The following is an 18,052-nucleotide window of genomic DNA, read 5'->3' as shown; positions in this document are numbered from 1 at the left end:
AAACAACTATTATTTAGGTAAGTAGGTAACCATGTATATATAAGTCGTTTAAAAAAGCAGAAACCCTGAGGTTTTAATTATTTGTTTTAAGAAGATTATAAGATCATGGCCTAGGAAGTATATATAAAAATAATAAAGTAAAACAATACACCAGTGCCAAATCTTGTATCAATTAGAACCCATCAACATTTCATTAGTAATACAAATCAAAATTAAATATCCGAACATAAACAAACATCCAAGGGAAAAATATCTAAAGTTTAACATGGAAAACAAAAGTAATAGTAGTTTTTTTTAAAATGCATAGACAAAACGGTTGACGGGCTGATAGGAATAGATCATTCCATTCACGCACGGCGGCGCTTGCAGTTGTTCTGAGCGGCTGAAATCTATGGAGGATCAGCTGTAGCACATTCCTCCCTGACATTCTCACCCAAAACAGACGGCCCGAAGGTGATGCTTCCAATCCTACGTCAACTTTACTGTTTGGAAGAATATTCTCACAGTGCTTGTGAGATACATGAACGTCAGCTTTAAACAAAAGGTCCAAACAATAAACATATCGACAAGTAAAATAGGACAATCTTGCCATGGGTCCCTAAGATGGTATCTTCAGTGATGGTGGGGACAGTGAAAATACGGTGGTTGGGTGTGAAGTTTAAAGGTGTGACACGGATCTGGAACACAAACTCCTTCTCAGTTAGCTCTTCAAGGCAGCTTGGGAGATTTTCCTCTCCACCGTTTTCAGCCTGCAGTACGTCAGCAGTATTAAAAAGTTATAATACTTACCAGTGAAATGTTATTTAATAATGTATATGTAACTACTTCAGTATGATGTTCTTACTTCTTACCTGCTGACAAACTTTGTAATTTCAGAGAGGCTGGTGTCAAAAACGAACATATCCCCTGGTGTGGAGGTTAAGTATAGGTTCCCTAGTTTAAAGAAAAGAAAAACAAACTGTGAGATAAATCAACATGTAAGGGGATTCTTGGTGTAAACGTGTATGAGATCAGCTTGGCATGAAGCATAAAGTAGAAGGTCCTTACCTCCAAATAGTTTTGGATTAACCGTAGTCACCACCAACATCACAGACTGGGATTTATCCCCTCTTTTCAAGAGACCACTAAAGGTTGATGTAGCCTCGTCCCACAAAGACAAGTAGACAGTTACATCCCTGTTGGGGAAACAATAAGTAGACAGTTGCAACTCATAAGAAAAACAAAACACAACAATAAACTAATCATCCATCAAGCAGTAGAGTCGACTCATTTCAAAGGGAAACACTACAAGAAAACAGCAAGGATTCTGAGGGAAAAAATCGTCGGAATTTCGTCGGAATTTCGTCGGAATACCGTTATTCCGACGACATACCGACGAAACAAGTCGTCGGAAATAATTCCTCAGAATTTCTTCTTTCCTCGGAAATCCCTCGGAATTTTCCGACGGAATTCCGAGAAAACAAATTTCCGAGGAAATTCCGAGGACCATTATTTTGTCGGAAATGTCCTCGGAATATACCGAGGGAGAACTTCGTCGGGATATTTCCTCGGACGTTCATCGATCGATGCGTTTTGGACATATATACATCGATCGATAGGAATATACCGACGGAACTGTTCCCTCGGAATATACCGAGGGACATCTTCCTCGGAATATTCCGAGGAACACGTTCCTCGGAATATTCCGAGGGAACAGTTCCTCGGTATATTCTGAAGAACATGTCCCTCGGTATATTCCGAACGTTTTTTTTGTAAACAGATCGATCGATGGATTTATGTCCAAAAACGCATCGATCGATCGCGTAAAAAATATAAATAATTTCCTCGGAATGTAAAAAATATTAATTTTTTTTAAAAAATAAAATTTTTGAAATTTAAATTCGAAAATATGAAATTAAAATTAAAATTGAAATCATATTAATTAATATTCAAAGTTTCACAAATAAAAATAAAACATTCCGAGTTTTTGGAAAAAATAATAATAATCTACGGGTCTGGCACGTCTGGGAACACCTCGTTCGGGTACATCCTCTGCATCATCTCCATCATTTGCTGGTTCAGCCTCCTCTGTGCCTCATAGCCCGCCTGTTGAGCCGCCATCTGGGTCTCCAACAAAGATATACGATCATCTTTGTCCTTCAACTGAGCCGTAAGTACTTCTGGATCAACAAAGGGCGGTGGTGCAGAAGAAGGAGGAACCGACCGGGTGCGACGACCCAAACCGACCAAACGTCCCTTCTTCTTTGGAACCGACTGAATAGAAAATAGCCAAATTTACAAATTTAAACCAAAAAATAAATGAATTGAACTTTAAAAAAAAAGAACTTACGGATTCAACGATTTCGTTGATTCGAAACCGAGACAAGTTGGTCGAAGCCGTCGAAGCGTCATCCTCGGTTTGAAGCTGAGACACTTCGTCTACCACCTGAGTTTGGACCAGGTCGACCACGTCCCTCACAAGACCGTCATCAATCTGGCCGGTCTTCTTGTTGGTATACGCCCTCCTCATTAGGGCGAGATCATCAACCGGGTCGCCATCATTTTCTTCCGCCTTGAAAAAAACATAAATTAAAGAAACATTAGAAATTAGAAGAAATGCACAATAAATTAAAATTCTGAAACTCAAATAATTGAAGAAAAAACGTTTGAACTTACCATGCGATCTCCCAGAGTGGCAATAGATTGAGCACCCAAGTTATGCTTGTAGATGCCCTTCCCTTTACGGTCGCTCCTGCGGTTGGTGGAGTTGGTGGAATAAGTTTCTTTCGTCTCTTCCTTATCCCAATGCGCACACAACTCCTTCCAGACCGTGTCGTTCATCGACTTTGGTACCTTTTAATAAAAAAAAAAAAAGTTTATTAAATTTAAAAATAGTTTAATAAATTAAAAAATTGTTTCATAAATTAAATCGAATCTTATTGATTTCCCATTTTTTCTTCCACTCGTGGATCTGCTTCCCATAGTTGTCCATAACTTTATGGACGAAGTGGTGATAGATAAAGAGCGTCTCATCGGAATTCCAGTTGAACTCTTGCTGAAAAAAAAAACACAATTAGTAAAAAATTTATATTAAAGATTAAAAATATAAGTAAAAAATTAGAATACTTACCGCAAACTGACGAAACCACAGAACCTGCTTTTCGGTAGGGAAGTGAGTGAAAGTCGGATGTCCCTTGTCGAGGGCCGAGTACATCATACGGTTGATCCATGCGCTGATCTCGTTCCCGGATCAGTTGAACCTAATAAAAAGAACAAACGGTTAATAATGAATCAAAATTTAAAGAAAAAAAGTGTTTAATTACCATGTTTGACCATGTCCATGTGGATACGGAGTGAGATACGGAAGATGGTCACGACCGGGCTGTTGAACCAACTCTGCAACACTCATCACTCCTGGAGGACCCGGAGGAGGAGGAGCGGGTGCAGCAGCGGGAGCGAGAGGAGCAGGAGCGGGTGCAGCAGAGGGAGATGTATGGTAGGAGCTGTGGGGCGAAGGGGAATCCTGAAAATGGGTGGAATCCCGAGACTGGCTCCCCGTACCACCACGACCACGACGCTGTCGAGGCCGGATCTGATCATCATGAGACATGTAAATTAAAAAAATATATTTAATAAATACAGAAATATATAAATTATTTTTTTAAAAAAAAAGTCTCAAATAATTTAATCACAAAAAAAGATTTATAGATATTAAAAATATTTAATAAATATATAAAAATAGTTCTAATAAATAAAATAGTTTTAATAAATAAAAAATAGTTCAATAATTACAAAAAATAGTTTTAATAATATATATATATATATATTAAAAATATTTTTAAATCCCAAATAATAGTTTTTAATCACAAAAAAAGTTGTATAGATATTAAAAAATGTTTTGTAAAATCCAAAAAATCGAATTTATATACAAAAAAGATTTTGTAAAATCCAAAAAATCGAATTTATATAGAAAAATCGTTTTGTAAAATACAAAAATCCATTTTATATACTAAAATCGATTTTCTAAATACAAAAAAATATAAAAAAATTATAAAAAAATTATAAATCAATTCAACAAAACAAATTATTCAACCAAATCACAATTCTAAACCTATTATACAACCAAAAATCACAATCCTAACCAATCACCTTAACAAAAATCTATCAAAACTCCACAAAAACCTAACAAATAGAACCTAAGAGAGTGGGATAGGGTCCTTACATGATTTGTGTAAGAAAAGGGGGAGATCGCCGGAGATATCGTCGGATTTCAGGGGGAAATCGCCGGAGAAAAAAGAGAGGAATCGCGCAGAGGAAGAAGAGAGAAATGGGGAAGAAGAAGTGGCTCGTGGTTATAAAACCTAGGGTCCGACGGACATTTTCCGTCGGAATTCCGTCGGAATTCTAATTTCAATTTTCGCGAAATATTTGCCCGGTAAAATGAAAATATATGCCGAGGAAATTCCGACGGATAGTAAAGTATCCGTCGGAATTTCCTCGGAATATTCCGAGGAAATACCGAGGAACAAGTGTTTGGGGTTTCAAAACATCAATTTTTTTTGGGGTTTTTCATTTCTTAAACAATTGTAATGTATACCATTGAGGATTCTTTGTATAGATTAGCATAAACCATGAAATAACAAATTTCAAAACTAATTGAAAGTATTCCCTATACCGTTCATTAAAACGTATAAGTGTTTCTCTTATGTTGTGGGATTTCGTTCATACAATCGGAAAAGTGTTAATTAAGGGGTAAGGAACAAATTTTAGACTTCATAATTAACGTAAGACACTTAATAAGGGTTATATAGGTGTTATTCAAACCGCAAAACGTTGTTTTCGGTTTAAAACCCCTATTTCCTCGGAATTTCCTCAGACTATTCCGAGGGAATTCCGAGGAAACCCTTTTCTTCCTCGTAATTCCGTCGGAATATTCCGAGGAAATTCCGAGGAACTAGTGTTTGGGGTTTCAATCTTGTACGTTTTTTTATAAACGAATCGCTCGATGTGTTTTTGAAAAAAAACACATCGATCGATCACCAGATGGACGAAAGCCGTAAGAATGTGATCGATCGATCAGATTATATAATCGATCGATTGAACAAAATCTCAAACCTTCCTCGGAATATCCTCGGAAAACGGATCGATCGATGCGTTTGTGTAAAAAACACATCGATCGATCACCAGATGGACGAAAGCCGTAAGAATGTGATCGATCGATCAGATTATATAATCGATCGATTGAACAAAATCTCAAACCTTCCTCGGAATATCCTCGGAAAACGGAGCGATCGATGCGTTTGTGTAAAAAATCGCATCGATCGATCACCAGATGGACGAAAGACGTAAGAATGTGATCGATCGATTGGATTATACGATCGATCGATCGAACAAAATCTGAAGCCTTCCTCGGAATATCCTCGGAAAATCTTGTATCTTTTGTTATAAACCGATCGATCGATGCGTTTATATAACAAAACGCATCGATCGATGCGTGTGCGAACAGAATTATAAGGCAAAACCCGAACTTTTTGGATCTAAACCTCAGAACTCTCATCCCTTCCGATTTCCCCTATAATTCGACCCCCTTTTTCTCTCTCTATAATCATCCGATTTGAACAATTTTGGGCTCTATTCCCCTTGATTTTTCGAGCTCTACCTGATTCCTACACTCGTTTTCACCCTAAGACAGGTATACTCCGCGAATCTCCACATTCTCAAATCGTGTTCTTGAGCAATTTTTTGGGTTTTGTGAATTTCTTATTTCCGTGTTGATTCCTTGATCAAATAAGTATGAAACAGATGTTTAAACACCAGATAGAACACAATTGTCTGTGATCAACGAGTTTGGAACCGGATTTGAGATGATTTAGGGATTGAGAATTTTTTTCAATTTGGTTTTTGTTTATCACAACTCGCTTGTTTTTTATCAAAACATATACTGCATACTCACTTGTTTCAAAGATTCTATTTTGTAGAGAATGAACCGTCCGAAAACATCAGCAAAGAAGAACACACAAGAAGAGGGCTCGTCTCAGCGAGAGAAGCAAAAGCCAAAGAACTGGGATAAGTCTGATACCACCCACTACAACAACATGAAGAAGGTAGCCGTTCCGGCTACACAACTAGCATGTCCTGAGACGATGACAATATTGGGAATCAAATCAGACATTGAAGGGCTGTTCCAGAACATGGGTCTAGGCCAACTATGCAACCTCAGCGAACCCACTTATCCGGAGTTGGTACGCCAGTTCATAGCATCCGCATACGTCAGCCATCCCGATGATAGCCATCAGGAAGGTTTTTTGGCATTCGTAGTGCAGAAAAAATACTTTGAGGTATCTTTCACAGACCTCTGCGGATTATTTGGATTGAGTGCAGGGGAGAGAACATCTGGTCTTTATTGGACTTCAGAGCTGTTGAACTTCTGGGAAACGATTGGCACAGGGGTTTATAGATCTTCTCAGGCAAAGGAGTCACTTATCCGGAGCCCAGTACTGAGATATGCCACACGCCTCATTGGCTCATTGCTATACGGGACAACCACAGCCGCATCAGTCACGCAATGGGAGTTGTGCCTCCTGTACCAAGGTGTGAGGCATTTGCTACCGGCATTTGGAAACTCTACATTCCCACCTGCTACTGCCTTCAACCTGGGAGCGGTGCTGGCCGCAAACTTAGCAGGATACAAGGGGAAAGTAACCAAATCCAAGAGCCGTGCATGTGGATTTGGTGCAGTGATTACTCGGATCCTTACACATGTGGGTGTAGACTGCGAGAACCATCAGGTAGCACTGGACAGATCGAACAAAATTGCTTGGAACTACCTGGATGTCAAAAATCTAGTAAGTAAAGAGTTCATAGCTGGTCCCCACTCGAGGATCCATCGGGATGGTCCTTACGTCTACGTATTCCAGGACCGAGCGAAGAAAACACTCTACTGCCACCTGCCTCAGATCGGCCTGACTGCTCTACTTTCAGACGCTGCAGTTGAGTTCCTACCCCCTGCTACCGCACTAGTAGACAAGCCATCCTTCTTCACGCCAAAATATCAGACCAAAGGCAAGGCCGTGGATGATGAAGAAGGAGAAGATGAGGCTGCACAAGCCATTCCAGATGATTCACAACCCCATCAGCTACTCCCATCAGACTCCAGCCAGTACAAGCTGCAAGAGCTTCCACCGAACGCCACTTCGCGCCAGCAACAACATTGGAGAGATCAGAGCATAAAGACAAACAACGACATGCTACACAAGATCTGGGCTGCCATTTCACGTATCAGGCCGTGTCGTTGCCAAAAGGATGATGTAGTTCATCGGGACAACTCTCCATCCAGCTCTGGTTCGGGTTCGAGTGGTACACACAGGGTAAGAAAGAGGTCTAAGAGAGCCAAAGATGCAGGAACATCTGGAGCAGGAGACGAGGAGTAGGAGCTATGTTTTTTTTCGGTTAATTTTGAACTTAATTTTGAACTTAGTTTTTTATTTTATTTTTTTTCTTAATTATGAGTTCCTATATCTTTTACATGGTTTCTTCGTTTTATTTGGTTGTGTTTTGAGTAGTTTTTAATTCGTATTCAGCTTTGCCTTGCTAGATAAACCAAATAACTTATATGTCCGAGGAAAGAGGTTATATCAAGTGTTCCTCGGAATTTCCTCGGTATTTCTTTAAAAAAAAAAAAAAAAAATCAATGGTATTCTGTTTCCGAGTCATCATCACTAGATGAATCTGAATCTGGATCTTGGTGAAACTCTCCAATCACTGGTTCATCCTCTACGTGAACGACGGCTTCCTCTCCGAAGTCGGTTAAATCGACTACAAGACCAACTCCAGCTAAATCTTCTGCTGCACTTAAGTTGCCGGATGTGCTTGGTTGTAGTGGGTCTTCCAGCTCAGAACTTCCCTGAACTCGGCCTCTCGGGTTGAGTCTTGTAACAGTAACCCATGGATCATCTCTGTTCCTTACCCGGGGGTACTTGATATAACAAACCTGTAACATTTAGAAAAATTATAAATTAATACACATGATGATGAATCATTCTGAATAATTAACATTTAATTACCTGATCGGCCTGAGAAGCAAGAATGAAAGGATCATAATATTGCAGCTTTCGCCTCGAATTTACTGATGTAACACCAAATGCATCTGTTCTCACACCTCGATCTGGAGTGTTGTCGTGCCAATCACAATAGAAAACAGTACAGCGCAATCCAACCATGCCCAAATACTTGATTTCCAAAATCTCATGTATGTGTCCGTAGTATACATCATCTCCTGATGCAGAACAAACGCCAGCATCATAAGTCGTACTCGAACGTCTCCTCTTCTGAGTTGTGAATGCATATCCTCGAGTACAAAATCTCGGATATGACTTCACAACAAAGTTTGGTCCAACGACCATCTCGCGTATCCAATCGTCAAATGTTTCACCTCTGGCCAAACCAGCAGACACCTATTAATAGCACATATATATGTTATATCAATAAATGTGAATTAGTATAAATATGTGATAAATGATATTTTAATTTGTTTAAAGCACTCACATAAATAAACATCCATCTAGCAAAATCTCTCTGCTTCATTTCTTCTAGTTCGTCCTCTGTGGCGTATCTATATTCGAACCGCTTTTCTGCCATGAAAATCCTGTACATATGATGACAATAATGTAATTAATTAAGATTTAAATTTCAACTTGTTAAAATAAAAATTTGTAAGCTAATTTATTTACCTCTCATATTGAAGAACATCTTCGCAGTTGGTGAGCAAATATGTTTGCAAATGACTGCGCTCCTGCTCAGTAAGTCGACGGTCCTTTGGTTTTCCGCTAAGTCGCCCAACGTCTGTGAAAATGTCTGGAACCGTAACATGATATGTTGCCCGTTCGCCTCTATCATCATGCCGAGCAGGTCTTCTGTTTTTGGTCTGAACTTCTGCTGGAAAGTAGTACTCGGCAAAGTTTGAAGTTTCTTCATTGATCATCTGTGCGACTATAGAACCTTCCACCCTACTTAAATTTTTCACCATCTTCTTCAAATGGAACATATACCGCTCATACAGATACATCCATCTATACTGCACAGGACCACCAAGTTCCAATTCTCTTGCCAGGTGAATAACAAGATGCTCCATAACATCAAAAAATGAAGGAGGAAATATCTTCTCAAGGTTGCACTGAATCACGGCTATGTTAGTCTTCAAATTTTCAATACCTTCAAGAGTCACTGATCTCGTGCATAAATCGCGGAAGAAACCACTTATCCCTGCAATTGCTTCATGAACATTTCGTGGTAATAGTTCCTTGAAGGCAAACGGAAGGAGGCGCTGCATCATTACATGGCAATCGTGGCTTTTCAAGCCAGTAAACTTTCCTTCCTTTCTGTCGATACAGTTACGCAAATTAGATGCGTAACCGTCTGGAAATTCCACATCGTTTGAAATCCAATCAAAGAACGCATCTTTTCCCTCTGCATCAAGTCGGTATATGGGAAAAGGAGCCCTACCATTCTCATCAACATGAAGTTCTGAACGAGCGCATATATCGACTAAATCCAGTCTTGACTTCAAATTATCTTTTGTTTTACCTTGAACATTAAGGATCGTGTTCATGAGATTGTCAAAAAAGTTCTTCTCAATATGCATGACATCTAAATTATGCCTTAGCAGTTGTTCCTCCCAGTATGGCAAATCCCAGAAAATACTTTTTTGTGCCAGTTATGTAGTTCTCCAACAGCATCTACCGGAAAACGCTCATGTCCACCGACGTCTGGCGTCCTTTCTGCACCAAAATCTCTTAGTTGTATCTTCAAATCTTTCCCACAAATTTCCGGAGGTGGACTGTCAAACACCCTCTTGTTCTTCGTAAACAAATTCCTACTCCTACGATATGGATGATCAGGTGGTAGGAATCTCCTGTGACAGTCAAACCAACACGTTTTCCTTCCGTGTTTTAGTTGGAAAGCATCAGTGTTATCTTGACAATATGGACATGATAGCCTTCCATGCGTTGTCCATCCAGACAACATACCATATGCTGGAAAATCACTTATTGTCCACATTAGTACTGCCCGCATTTGAAAGTTTTCTTTACACGAAACATCGTATGTTTCAGCACCTTGAGCCCATAGTTGTTGCAACTCATATATTAGTGGCTGAAGAAACACATCAAGTGATCTCTTAGGATGCTCTGGTCCGGGAACGAGAATCGAGAGAAACAAAAACTCTCGTCGCAAGCACAAGTTTGGGGGTAGGTTGTATGGTGTAAGAATGACGGGCCATAGAGAATACTGTCTTCCACTCTTGCCAAACGGACTGAAACCATCAGTACATAATCCAAGGTAGACATTTCTTCTCTCATACGCAAAGTCGGGATACTTTGATTGGAAATGCTTCCACGCTTTTGCATCTGAAGGATGTCTGATCTCACCATCTGTTGAGTGCTCCGCATGCCATCTCATTGGTTGCGCTGTGCGTTCAGACATATACAACCTCTGCAACCTTTCCGTCAAAGGCAAATACCACATCCTTTTATATGGCACTGGAACTCTTCCACTCGTATCTTTATAACGAGGCTTCCCACAAAATTTGCATGTAACCCGCTGTTCATCCGCCCTCCAATAAATCATGCAGTTGTCGCTGCATACATCTATTACTTGATACGATAAACCAAGACCAGCTACGAGTTTCTGAACCTCGTAGTATGAACCAGGAGCTACATTATCCTCGGGTAGAATACCTTTTACAAAATCAGCAATCGCATCCACACAGTCTTCAGCCAAATTATAATCTGTTTTAATGCCCATCAATCTTGTAGCAGATGATAAAGCTGAATGACCATCTCTGCAACCTTCGTACAATGGTTGCTTTCCAGCATCCAACATATCATAAAATCTCCTAGCTTGTGCATTGGGTAAATCTTCCCCTCTAAAATGATCATTTACCATCTGCTCAGTACCTACACCATAATCTACATCCGTTCTAATTGGTTCTTCTAATCTAACCGCTGGCTGAGGTTCGCTAGTACTACCATGTTCATAATCAGTTTCCCCATGATGATACCAAATTTTGTAACTTCGTGTAAACCCACTCAAATATAGATGAGTCCAAACATCCCACTCTTTAATAACCTTTCTATTTTTACAATTAGAGCAAGGACATCTTAACTTACCTGTTTTTGCTTCCGGTTGTCGGTGAACTAACCCCATGAATTCGGTTATACCTCGTTGGTATTCTTCCGTAAGCAATCTCGTGTTCGGATCCAAATGAGGTCGATCGATCCAAGAACGAAAATAATTTGAAGAAGACATATTTTTATGAATCAAATTCGTGTGTAAATAGAGTAAGAGCGAGGATGAAGATATGGAGTGAATGAAGAGGAAGAGGAGCTTGTATTTATAGGTTAAATCCTGCCGACAAACCGAGGAAATTCCGACGGAATTCCGACGCCAACGGCTAGTCCGTCGGAATTTCCTCGGAATTATGTAAAATCCTCAAACGGCTCTCCAACGGCTCTAATATTTCCTCGGAATTCATCGGGTTTTTCCGAGGAAAATATATTTCCTCGGAATTTCCTCGGAATATTCCGACGGATTGATAGTTCCTCGGAATTCCGTCGGTTTATTCCGAGGAAACCAAATTTTGTGTTTCCTCGGGATATTCCGAGGATTTCATTTTCCGTCGGAATGTCCGTCATAATATCGTTGTTTTCTTGTAGTGAAAAGCTAACCTAAACAACAAAGTCTAAAGCTTTACTAAGTTGCTTCACAACTTGAGAGCATAAAGAGAGTTTAAAAGAAAGTAAAATATTGCTTACGGTTCGATTAAGAGGCGAACCACAATTTGCTGCATTGTTCCTGAGATCAGCCCCTGGACGGAGTGTATTTCACCTGCAACATCTGCGAGTTGAAAAATATGTTAGCGGGAATGAATGACCGAGTCCTGCAGGAAAACAAAAGAAGATCATATATTTGAACTTTTTCATAAATAAAGAAACGAAAAGCTACTAAATAGATTCTAAACAGTCAGCACCAATTCATCGAGGAGGAGAATCGTGATCCCCATGAACTCTCCATTCTTCTTGATGTTTCAGGAATCCCAACGGATGAGACGACCAACAACAACAACGAACTGAGAAGTTCTTCTGAGGCAAAGAGAGTTGAAAGTAGAGTGGGCGACGACGACGATGAAGCCATTTTGGGAACAGAGGTTTCAGAGTCAAACAAAGGGAAAAAAATAGAGGAGACAAAGTAAGAGGCAAATGAGAGCTAACCTTAGAAGACCTTTATAGTCCCTTTGTTCCTGAAAGTAAAATTTTTTAGAGTATGCAAGCTTATTAAGAATTTAATAAATATTTATAATTTAATTTATTTTTTACTTTATTATACACTTTCCAATAACTTTCCACAAATGAAATTTAATCAATTCAAATATTTTCAATTAGTGTTCCTCAAAAGTATAAAAAATACTTTAACAATATAGAAAATCTATCTTTGTGGAACAAGAAAAAAATCTAAAATATCTTAATTTCGAGAACGGAGGTAGTATAATGGAGCCTGGAGAAGGGTTATAGAAAGTGAAATCGTTTCAGCGGCATCGAACGTGTTCGGAGGAGTCGAAGAGATGAGTTTCAAAATTGAATTCATTGGATGAGAAAGCGCTCCTTTGTCGCATAACAATCTTTGAGAGGAATGAAACCCTAGCTGGTGTAAGAAGGTAACATGCCAAACAAATTATCTATCAAAAAAAGTCCAAACAAAAACAAATTTATATAAATGTGATTAACCCCAGACAAAGCCCACTCGTCAGCGTAAAAAAAAAAACGTTGGATCCACTGTCGACGTGTCGACTCAGAAAGAGAGAAATTCTCCTATTATATAATCGATTATTTTTTTCTGTCAAGATATTTTACCATTATTTATATATGTAACTTTTTAAAATAATACATCCTGCTCAAGCAATAATGCTCCAGCTGTCCTGGTAATATTTGTTCTTATTTGGAATTAAAGTCACTGGCTGATATTGTAATAATTGCTTCCAAGTAGGGGTCCATTAGAAATTATGGAATTTCATATTAACATATTTTGTTTCTTTTTTTCGTGCACAACATTCGAATGTTTGAAACCGCCCAGGTCCGTACCGAAGTTAACACTAACAAAACTAACAAAAATCTCTGCATATACCATATATCTATATGTTTATAACTGTTAAAACCGCACCGCAGTTAAACCGTTTGTCCCACCCGTTTAAACCGCAATTACCATTCAGAGTTGTTTCTGGTTGTTTTTTAACTTTTTTTTTTCAACGGTTGTCTTTTAAATTTGATCATTTATACCAACTTTTGAAACAAATAAATAAACAAAAATATGATATTAATTTTTTTTGAATTTATAACTTATTAAAATTAAATTGAAACATAATACAGGAATAAATCTTATTTTTATGTGTCATTTACAATTTATCTTATTCACCATTTTACATTTCATTAGAATTAGTTTAGTCATTATTTACGGATTGTAGAAAATTAATAAAAACACTATCACACTTAATATTGTAACATTAAATATATAATTTAAATTTTTAATATTTCTTATTTTTATTATAGCCAAGTTTTATAGATATTTTTATTTTATTTTTTAAATAACTAATTAGGTTTATAATAAACAAAATTAGGTTTATAATAATTATTGAAATTTATACACCTAAGTAAATATTGACTCAGTTTTTGTTTTAAAATATAAATTGAGTTTATTACATTTTAAAATCCAATGTTTTTAAATTAAATAAAAAATATTTTATCAGAAAAATATTAGTTTACAAATATGTTTAAAGATAAAATAATTATTTAAAATTAATAAAATAAATTATGTAAAACGTATCACGCTTTAAAATCAAAGAGTAGAAACTAGTTAAATTATAAATATAGAGGGTGTGATTACTTCTCACATGGGCAGATTTTTTTTGTCTCAAAACGAATAAGTGTTCTCATTTCAATTTAATTTACAAGGCAGGCTTATACTCCATCCATTATCACAATAATTGGTGTTTAAAGGAAAAAAAAAATTGTTGTCAAATAACTAATGATATCACTATTCTAGATAAAATTTAATACCATTTTAATTTTGTGATCATTTACAAAATATTCTTTTTTCGTATTGATTGAGTTAATTTTATTTAATGTTTTTTATGTAACTAAAATAAATTATATACAAATTTGTATTTTTTTAATACACGTACCAAAACTTGAAAAACCACTTATATTATTACAGAGGGAATACTTTATATATTTTTTTGTCAACAGCTCATATACTGATTAGAGATTCGTTAACGAAATATAAAAAAGAAAACAGGAAGAAAATTTACACAAGGATCCAAACATATTGATAGAAATATCTAGGTATGATAAATATAGTTTAAATAAATATAAAATATATCTCTTTTCCGACGACATCTTTTTTTTTAACTTTACCCACCTTTCAACCTCAGGAGACCAACCAGTAGGAATTTTGTTTAAATCAGTGTTTTAACATTTTCCGAAATGACAAATTAGTATAAAGAACGAAAACAAGAAGCAGGAATAATACAATTTTAAAAATATCATGAAAAATAAATGTTTTTGCAAAATGTAAAACCAAATAAAAAACATAAAAAAAAGACGATATAAACAGTATTTGACTAACCTCAGGTTTCTTCCCAGAGGCTTCCAATGGCTGTCTCAATAAATAAACACAAAATTTTAATTTGTTGTTTATGATTGTATTTATTGTAACAAATAAGTTGTGTGTTTTTATTTGAGTTTTTTGTACCAAATAAGTTGTGTGTTTTTAATTTATTGTTTTGTGTGTTATATTGTGTGTATTTAAATCTTGTAATTTTATTTGTTTTAATAATATTACTTTTTATATATTTTTTAAAAAAGTTAATAATAAAAAATATTAAAAAATATCTTATTTAAATTATTTAAGTTAATTATAATTAAAATTATTATATAAGATATAATTATTGAATTATAAAATATAAAAAGAAGACGAATTAGAAATAGTGGAGTAGCATGTTGAATTTTATTAAATAAAATTATAGTAGAAGTTGAAAATGAATTGAATATTGAATAATTTTGTGAAAAATAATGTGAAATGTTAAAAAGAAAACCTGAGTATATTGAATTGTTTTATCATTGTGGATAGTCTCAGAGCCAGCTAATCTCGTAAACCAAAGATAACACAACCTATTATCTAACAGATAAATGGATACACTCTGGAGTCCACGCGGGGTAGCTTTGAGTGGAATTTTCTCCCTCTACCCCACCCGTACGTTGATATCAGTGTGAATATATCTCATGGTTTCTAAAGGTAATTAATTAAAGACCGACATTTTGAAGTCCTCGAACAGTATTGGCACAAAAAGTCGCCGAGGAAAAAAAATACATTCAATATGTTCAATACTTCAACTACAAAATGACCAACTTTACCCTCTTATTTATTTATGACTTATTTTTAGATTCACCCTTAGTGTAAACCTCTAAGTTCATCAATCAATAAAATTATGTTATTTCATATTCGATATATTAAAAAATATATATATATATATTATCAAATTATATTATCTTTTTAAAATTAAACGGTAAAAAAATAAATAAAAAATAGTAGTATTTACAAAAAAAATATTTTTAACGTCGTCAAGAAAACATTAAATCCTAAGGATTCGAATGTTTATAACCGTTCTGCCCCGCACCGCAGTTAACACTAACAAAAATCTTTACATATACCATATATCGATACGTTTTTATAACTGTTAAAACCGAACCGCATGAACCGCATCATGAGTTTAGTAAAATTCTTTCGGACTACATGATGTACCTCATGATGATGCAACCTACTTTGATGTTAGCTGTTGTGGGTATTGGAAAGATAAGATTCAGAGATACATGCGAGGAGGCTAAGAGGTTTTTCAAGAAAAGGCATATCGAATCCAGAGACATAAAAAGGCTAGTGAGGCGATTTTATATGTGACGGCTCCGGCTAAAGCTGAACCTATTGACGTGAAAGGTGATAGGAGCAAGTCGGTGCTGTTTGAAGGGAGCATGTTGGCCAAAGAGCTTAAGGGTTTAAAAGAGCTTCCAGAGTTAAAGGATGGCTTGAAGAAAGCCAAGGGAGAGGCATACATGTGGGAAGTAGTGAGCAAAGTGTGGGCTGAGTTGCTTTGTTATGCAGCAACTAAGTGTGGCGCTATAGAACACACAGCTCAGCTAAGCAAAGGTGGAGAACCCATCAGCTTTGTGGGGCTGTTGATGACTCATTTTGGACTAGGAGATCAGTTCCAGATCAACCAAGGAGATGCTAGAGCTAAACTGGTTATAGGCAAGTGATCCTCTAATAACCGGCAGCAACATTAGTTTCTTCCGTTTGCTTTTGTTGTGTTCTTTTGTCGTTTCAAAGAATAATATCTTGAACGGTTTGCATCAATTGTATCATTACCAGCAATTATATCATCTGCATTGTAGCTCATGTCCTTGTTTATCTTTTGCTTGGCTGATACATTCATTTTTGTGAACTTGGTTAGTTCCTGAGATCCATAAGATAATTCTCCTAGTGATCGAAATGCTTAAAAGAATTCAGGAAAGTGATGACACAAATGTTAAATTATTATTATTATTATTATTTAACCGTTAAAATGATTTAAACAGAGAACAAACAATTAAAAATGCAAACCGGAATAAAGATAAGACTAAGGCGGGGGCAGTCTTAAAGTAATGTACCGAAAATTCTATTACTCCCTCCGTTTTTTAATATAAATCGTTTTAGAAAAAAATTTATGTTCCAAATTATATGACATTCTCGGTTTTCTATGTAAAATTTATTAACATTTAATATTATATGATCAATAATAATATACCTTCTATTTTATAATTAATTGATTTGTGGTTAAATAAATAATTAAGATGTTTTTGTTAGAAAATATAAAAAATAATGATTTTCTTAATCTATGTGAATAATTCTAAAATGACTTATATTAAAAAAATGGTGGGAATACAATTTATAAACAAAATATAATCATGCTCTTGGGATTTTTAATCATGGTATTAAAGATTCAAATTGGATTTTAGTTGATTAATGTATTATCCTTAAACGACGCGAGCTCAACTTCTGATATCATGAACTTTTAATTATTGAACCCAACAGCTGTCACTTTTGATTTTATTATTATTCAGCATAAAGAAAGACCTTTAAGCTAAAGTCGTTTCCCGCAAAAAAAAAAAAAAACGAACTTTTCTTTAAAGAATATTTTTTATTTAATAAACAATTTGCAATAAATGTACGAAAAATGAAAAATAGTTTATTATTAATTCGTTGAAAGAAAACAGAACAGCTAGACTTGAGTGAGTCGCTGAGTCTTCTCTTACCCGAGTCATGAGTGAGCCTCTGGTGAAAAAAAAAAGAGCATCAACGGCTTCCCAAAAACATTATTCCACAGACCCCAAATTTCTTAAATCAATCTGAGAAAAAAAAATCTCAAAACCAAAAGAACGAAAACAAGAGGCATGAATAATACAATTTTAAAAATATCATGAAAATTAAATGTTTTTGCAAAATGTAAAACCAAATAAAAAACATAAAAGAAAGACGACATGAACAGTGTTGAACTAACCTGAGGTCTCCTCTCAGAAGTTTCCAATGGCTGTCTGAATAACTAAAAACAAAATTTTAATTTGTTGTTTATGATTGTATTTATTGTAACAAATAAATTGTGTGTTTTTATTTGAGTTTCTTGTACCAAATAAGTTATGTGTTTTTAATTTGTTGTTTTGTGTGTTATATTGTGTGTATTTTAAATCTTGTAATTTTATTTGTGTCAATAATATTACTTTTTATATATTTTTAAAAAAAGTTAATAATAAAAAATATTAAAAAATATCTTATTTAAATTATTTAAATTAATTATAATCAAAATTATAATATAATATAAAATTATTGAATTATAAAATATAAAAAGAAGATGAATTAGAAATAGTGGAGTAGTGTGTTGAATTTTATTAAATAAAATTATAGTAGAAGTTAAAAATGAATTGAATATTGAATAATT

The 18,052-nt window shown here is 35.6% G+C and overlaps 1 protein-coding gene and 1 long non-coding RNA gene across 12 annotated transcripts; both read right to left on the bottom strand.

Moving 5' to 3' along the window:
- Nucleotides 1–154: 154 nt before the first annotated feature.
- LOC106381706 lies at nt 155–16,486 on the bottom strand. 11 transcript variants are annotated; one of them, XM_048747875.1, is made up of 7 exons: nt 12,520–12,795; nt 12,246–12,262; nt 12,005–12,116; nt 11,790–11,871; nt 1,048–1,175; nt 852–933; nt 155–749 (listed from the first exon to the last, which is right to left on the bottom strand). In XM_048747875.1, the coding sequence occupies exons 4-7, from the start codon at nt 11,822–11,824 to the stop codon at nt 701–703; spliced, it is 294 nt and encodes a 97-aa protein (XP_048603832.1). In that variant the 5' UTR covers nt 11,825–11,871; nt 12,005–12,116; nt 12,246–12,262; nt 12,520–12,795; the 3' UTR covers nt 155–700. The 11 variants fall into 11 exon arrangements, 8 of the variants coding, with proteins under 8 accessions (XP_048603832.1, XP_048603831.1, XP_048603828.1 ...); XR_007319563.1 differs by lacking the exon at nt 12,520–12,795 and having other exon boundaries at nt 11,790–11,914; XR_007319564.1 differs by lacking the exon at nt 12,520–12,795 and having other exon boundaries at nt 12,005–12,113.
- On the bottom strand, nt 8,371–8,757 carry LOC125581823. The gene is made up of 3 exons (XR_007319565.1): nt 8,709–8,757; nt 8,524–8,623; nt 8,371–8,432 (listed from the first exon to the last, which is right to left on the bottom strand). It is a non-coding gene; the product is annotated as an uncharacterized LOC125581823 (long non-coding RNA).
- Nucleotides 16,487–18,052: the final 1,566 nt, after the last annotated feature.

The sequence above is a fragment of the Brassica napus genome, chromosome C2 (assembly GCF_020379485.1).
Source record: "Brassica napus cultivar Da-Ae chromosome C2, Da-Ae, whole genome shotgun sequence".
In the NCBI taxonomy this organism is placed as follows: domain Eukaryota; kingdom Viridiplantae; phylum Streptophyta; class Magnoliopsida; order Brassicales; family Brassicaceae; genus Brassica; species Brassica napus.
Note: the sequence above shows the minus strand (reverse complement) of the source record. Positions and strands in the feature narration are given on the sequence as shown.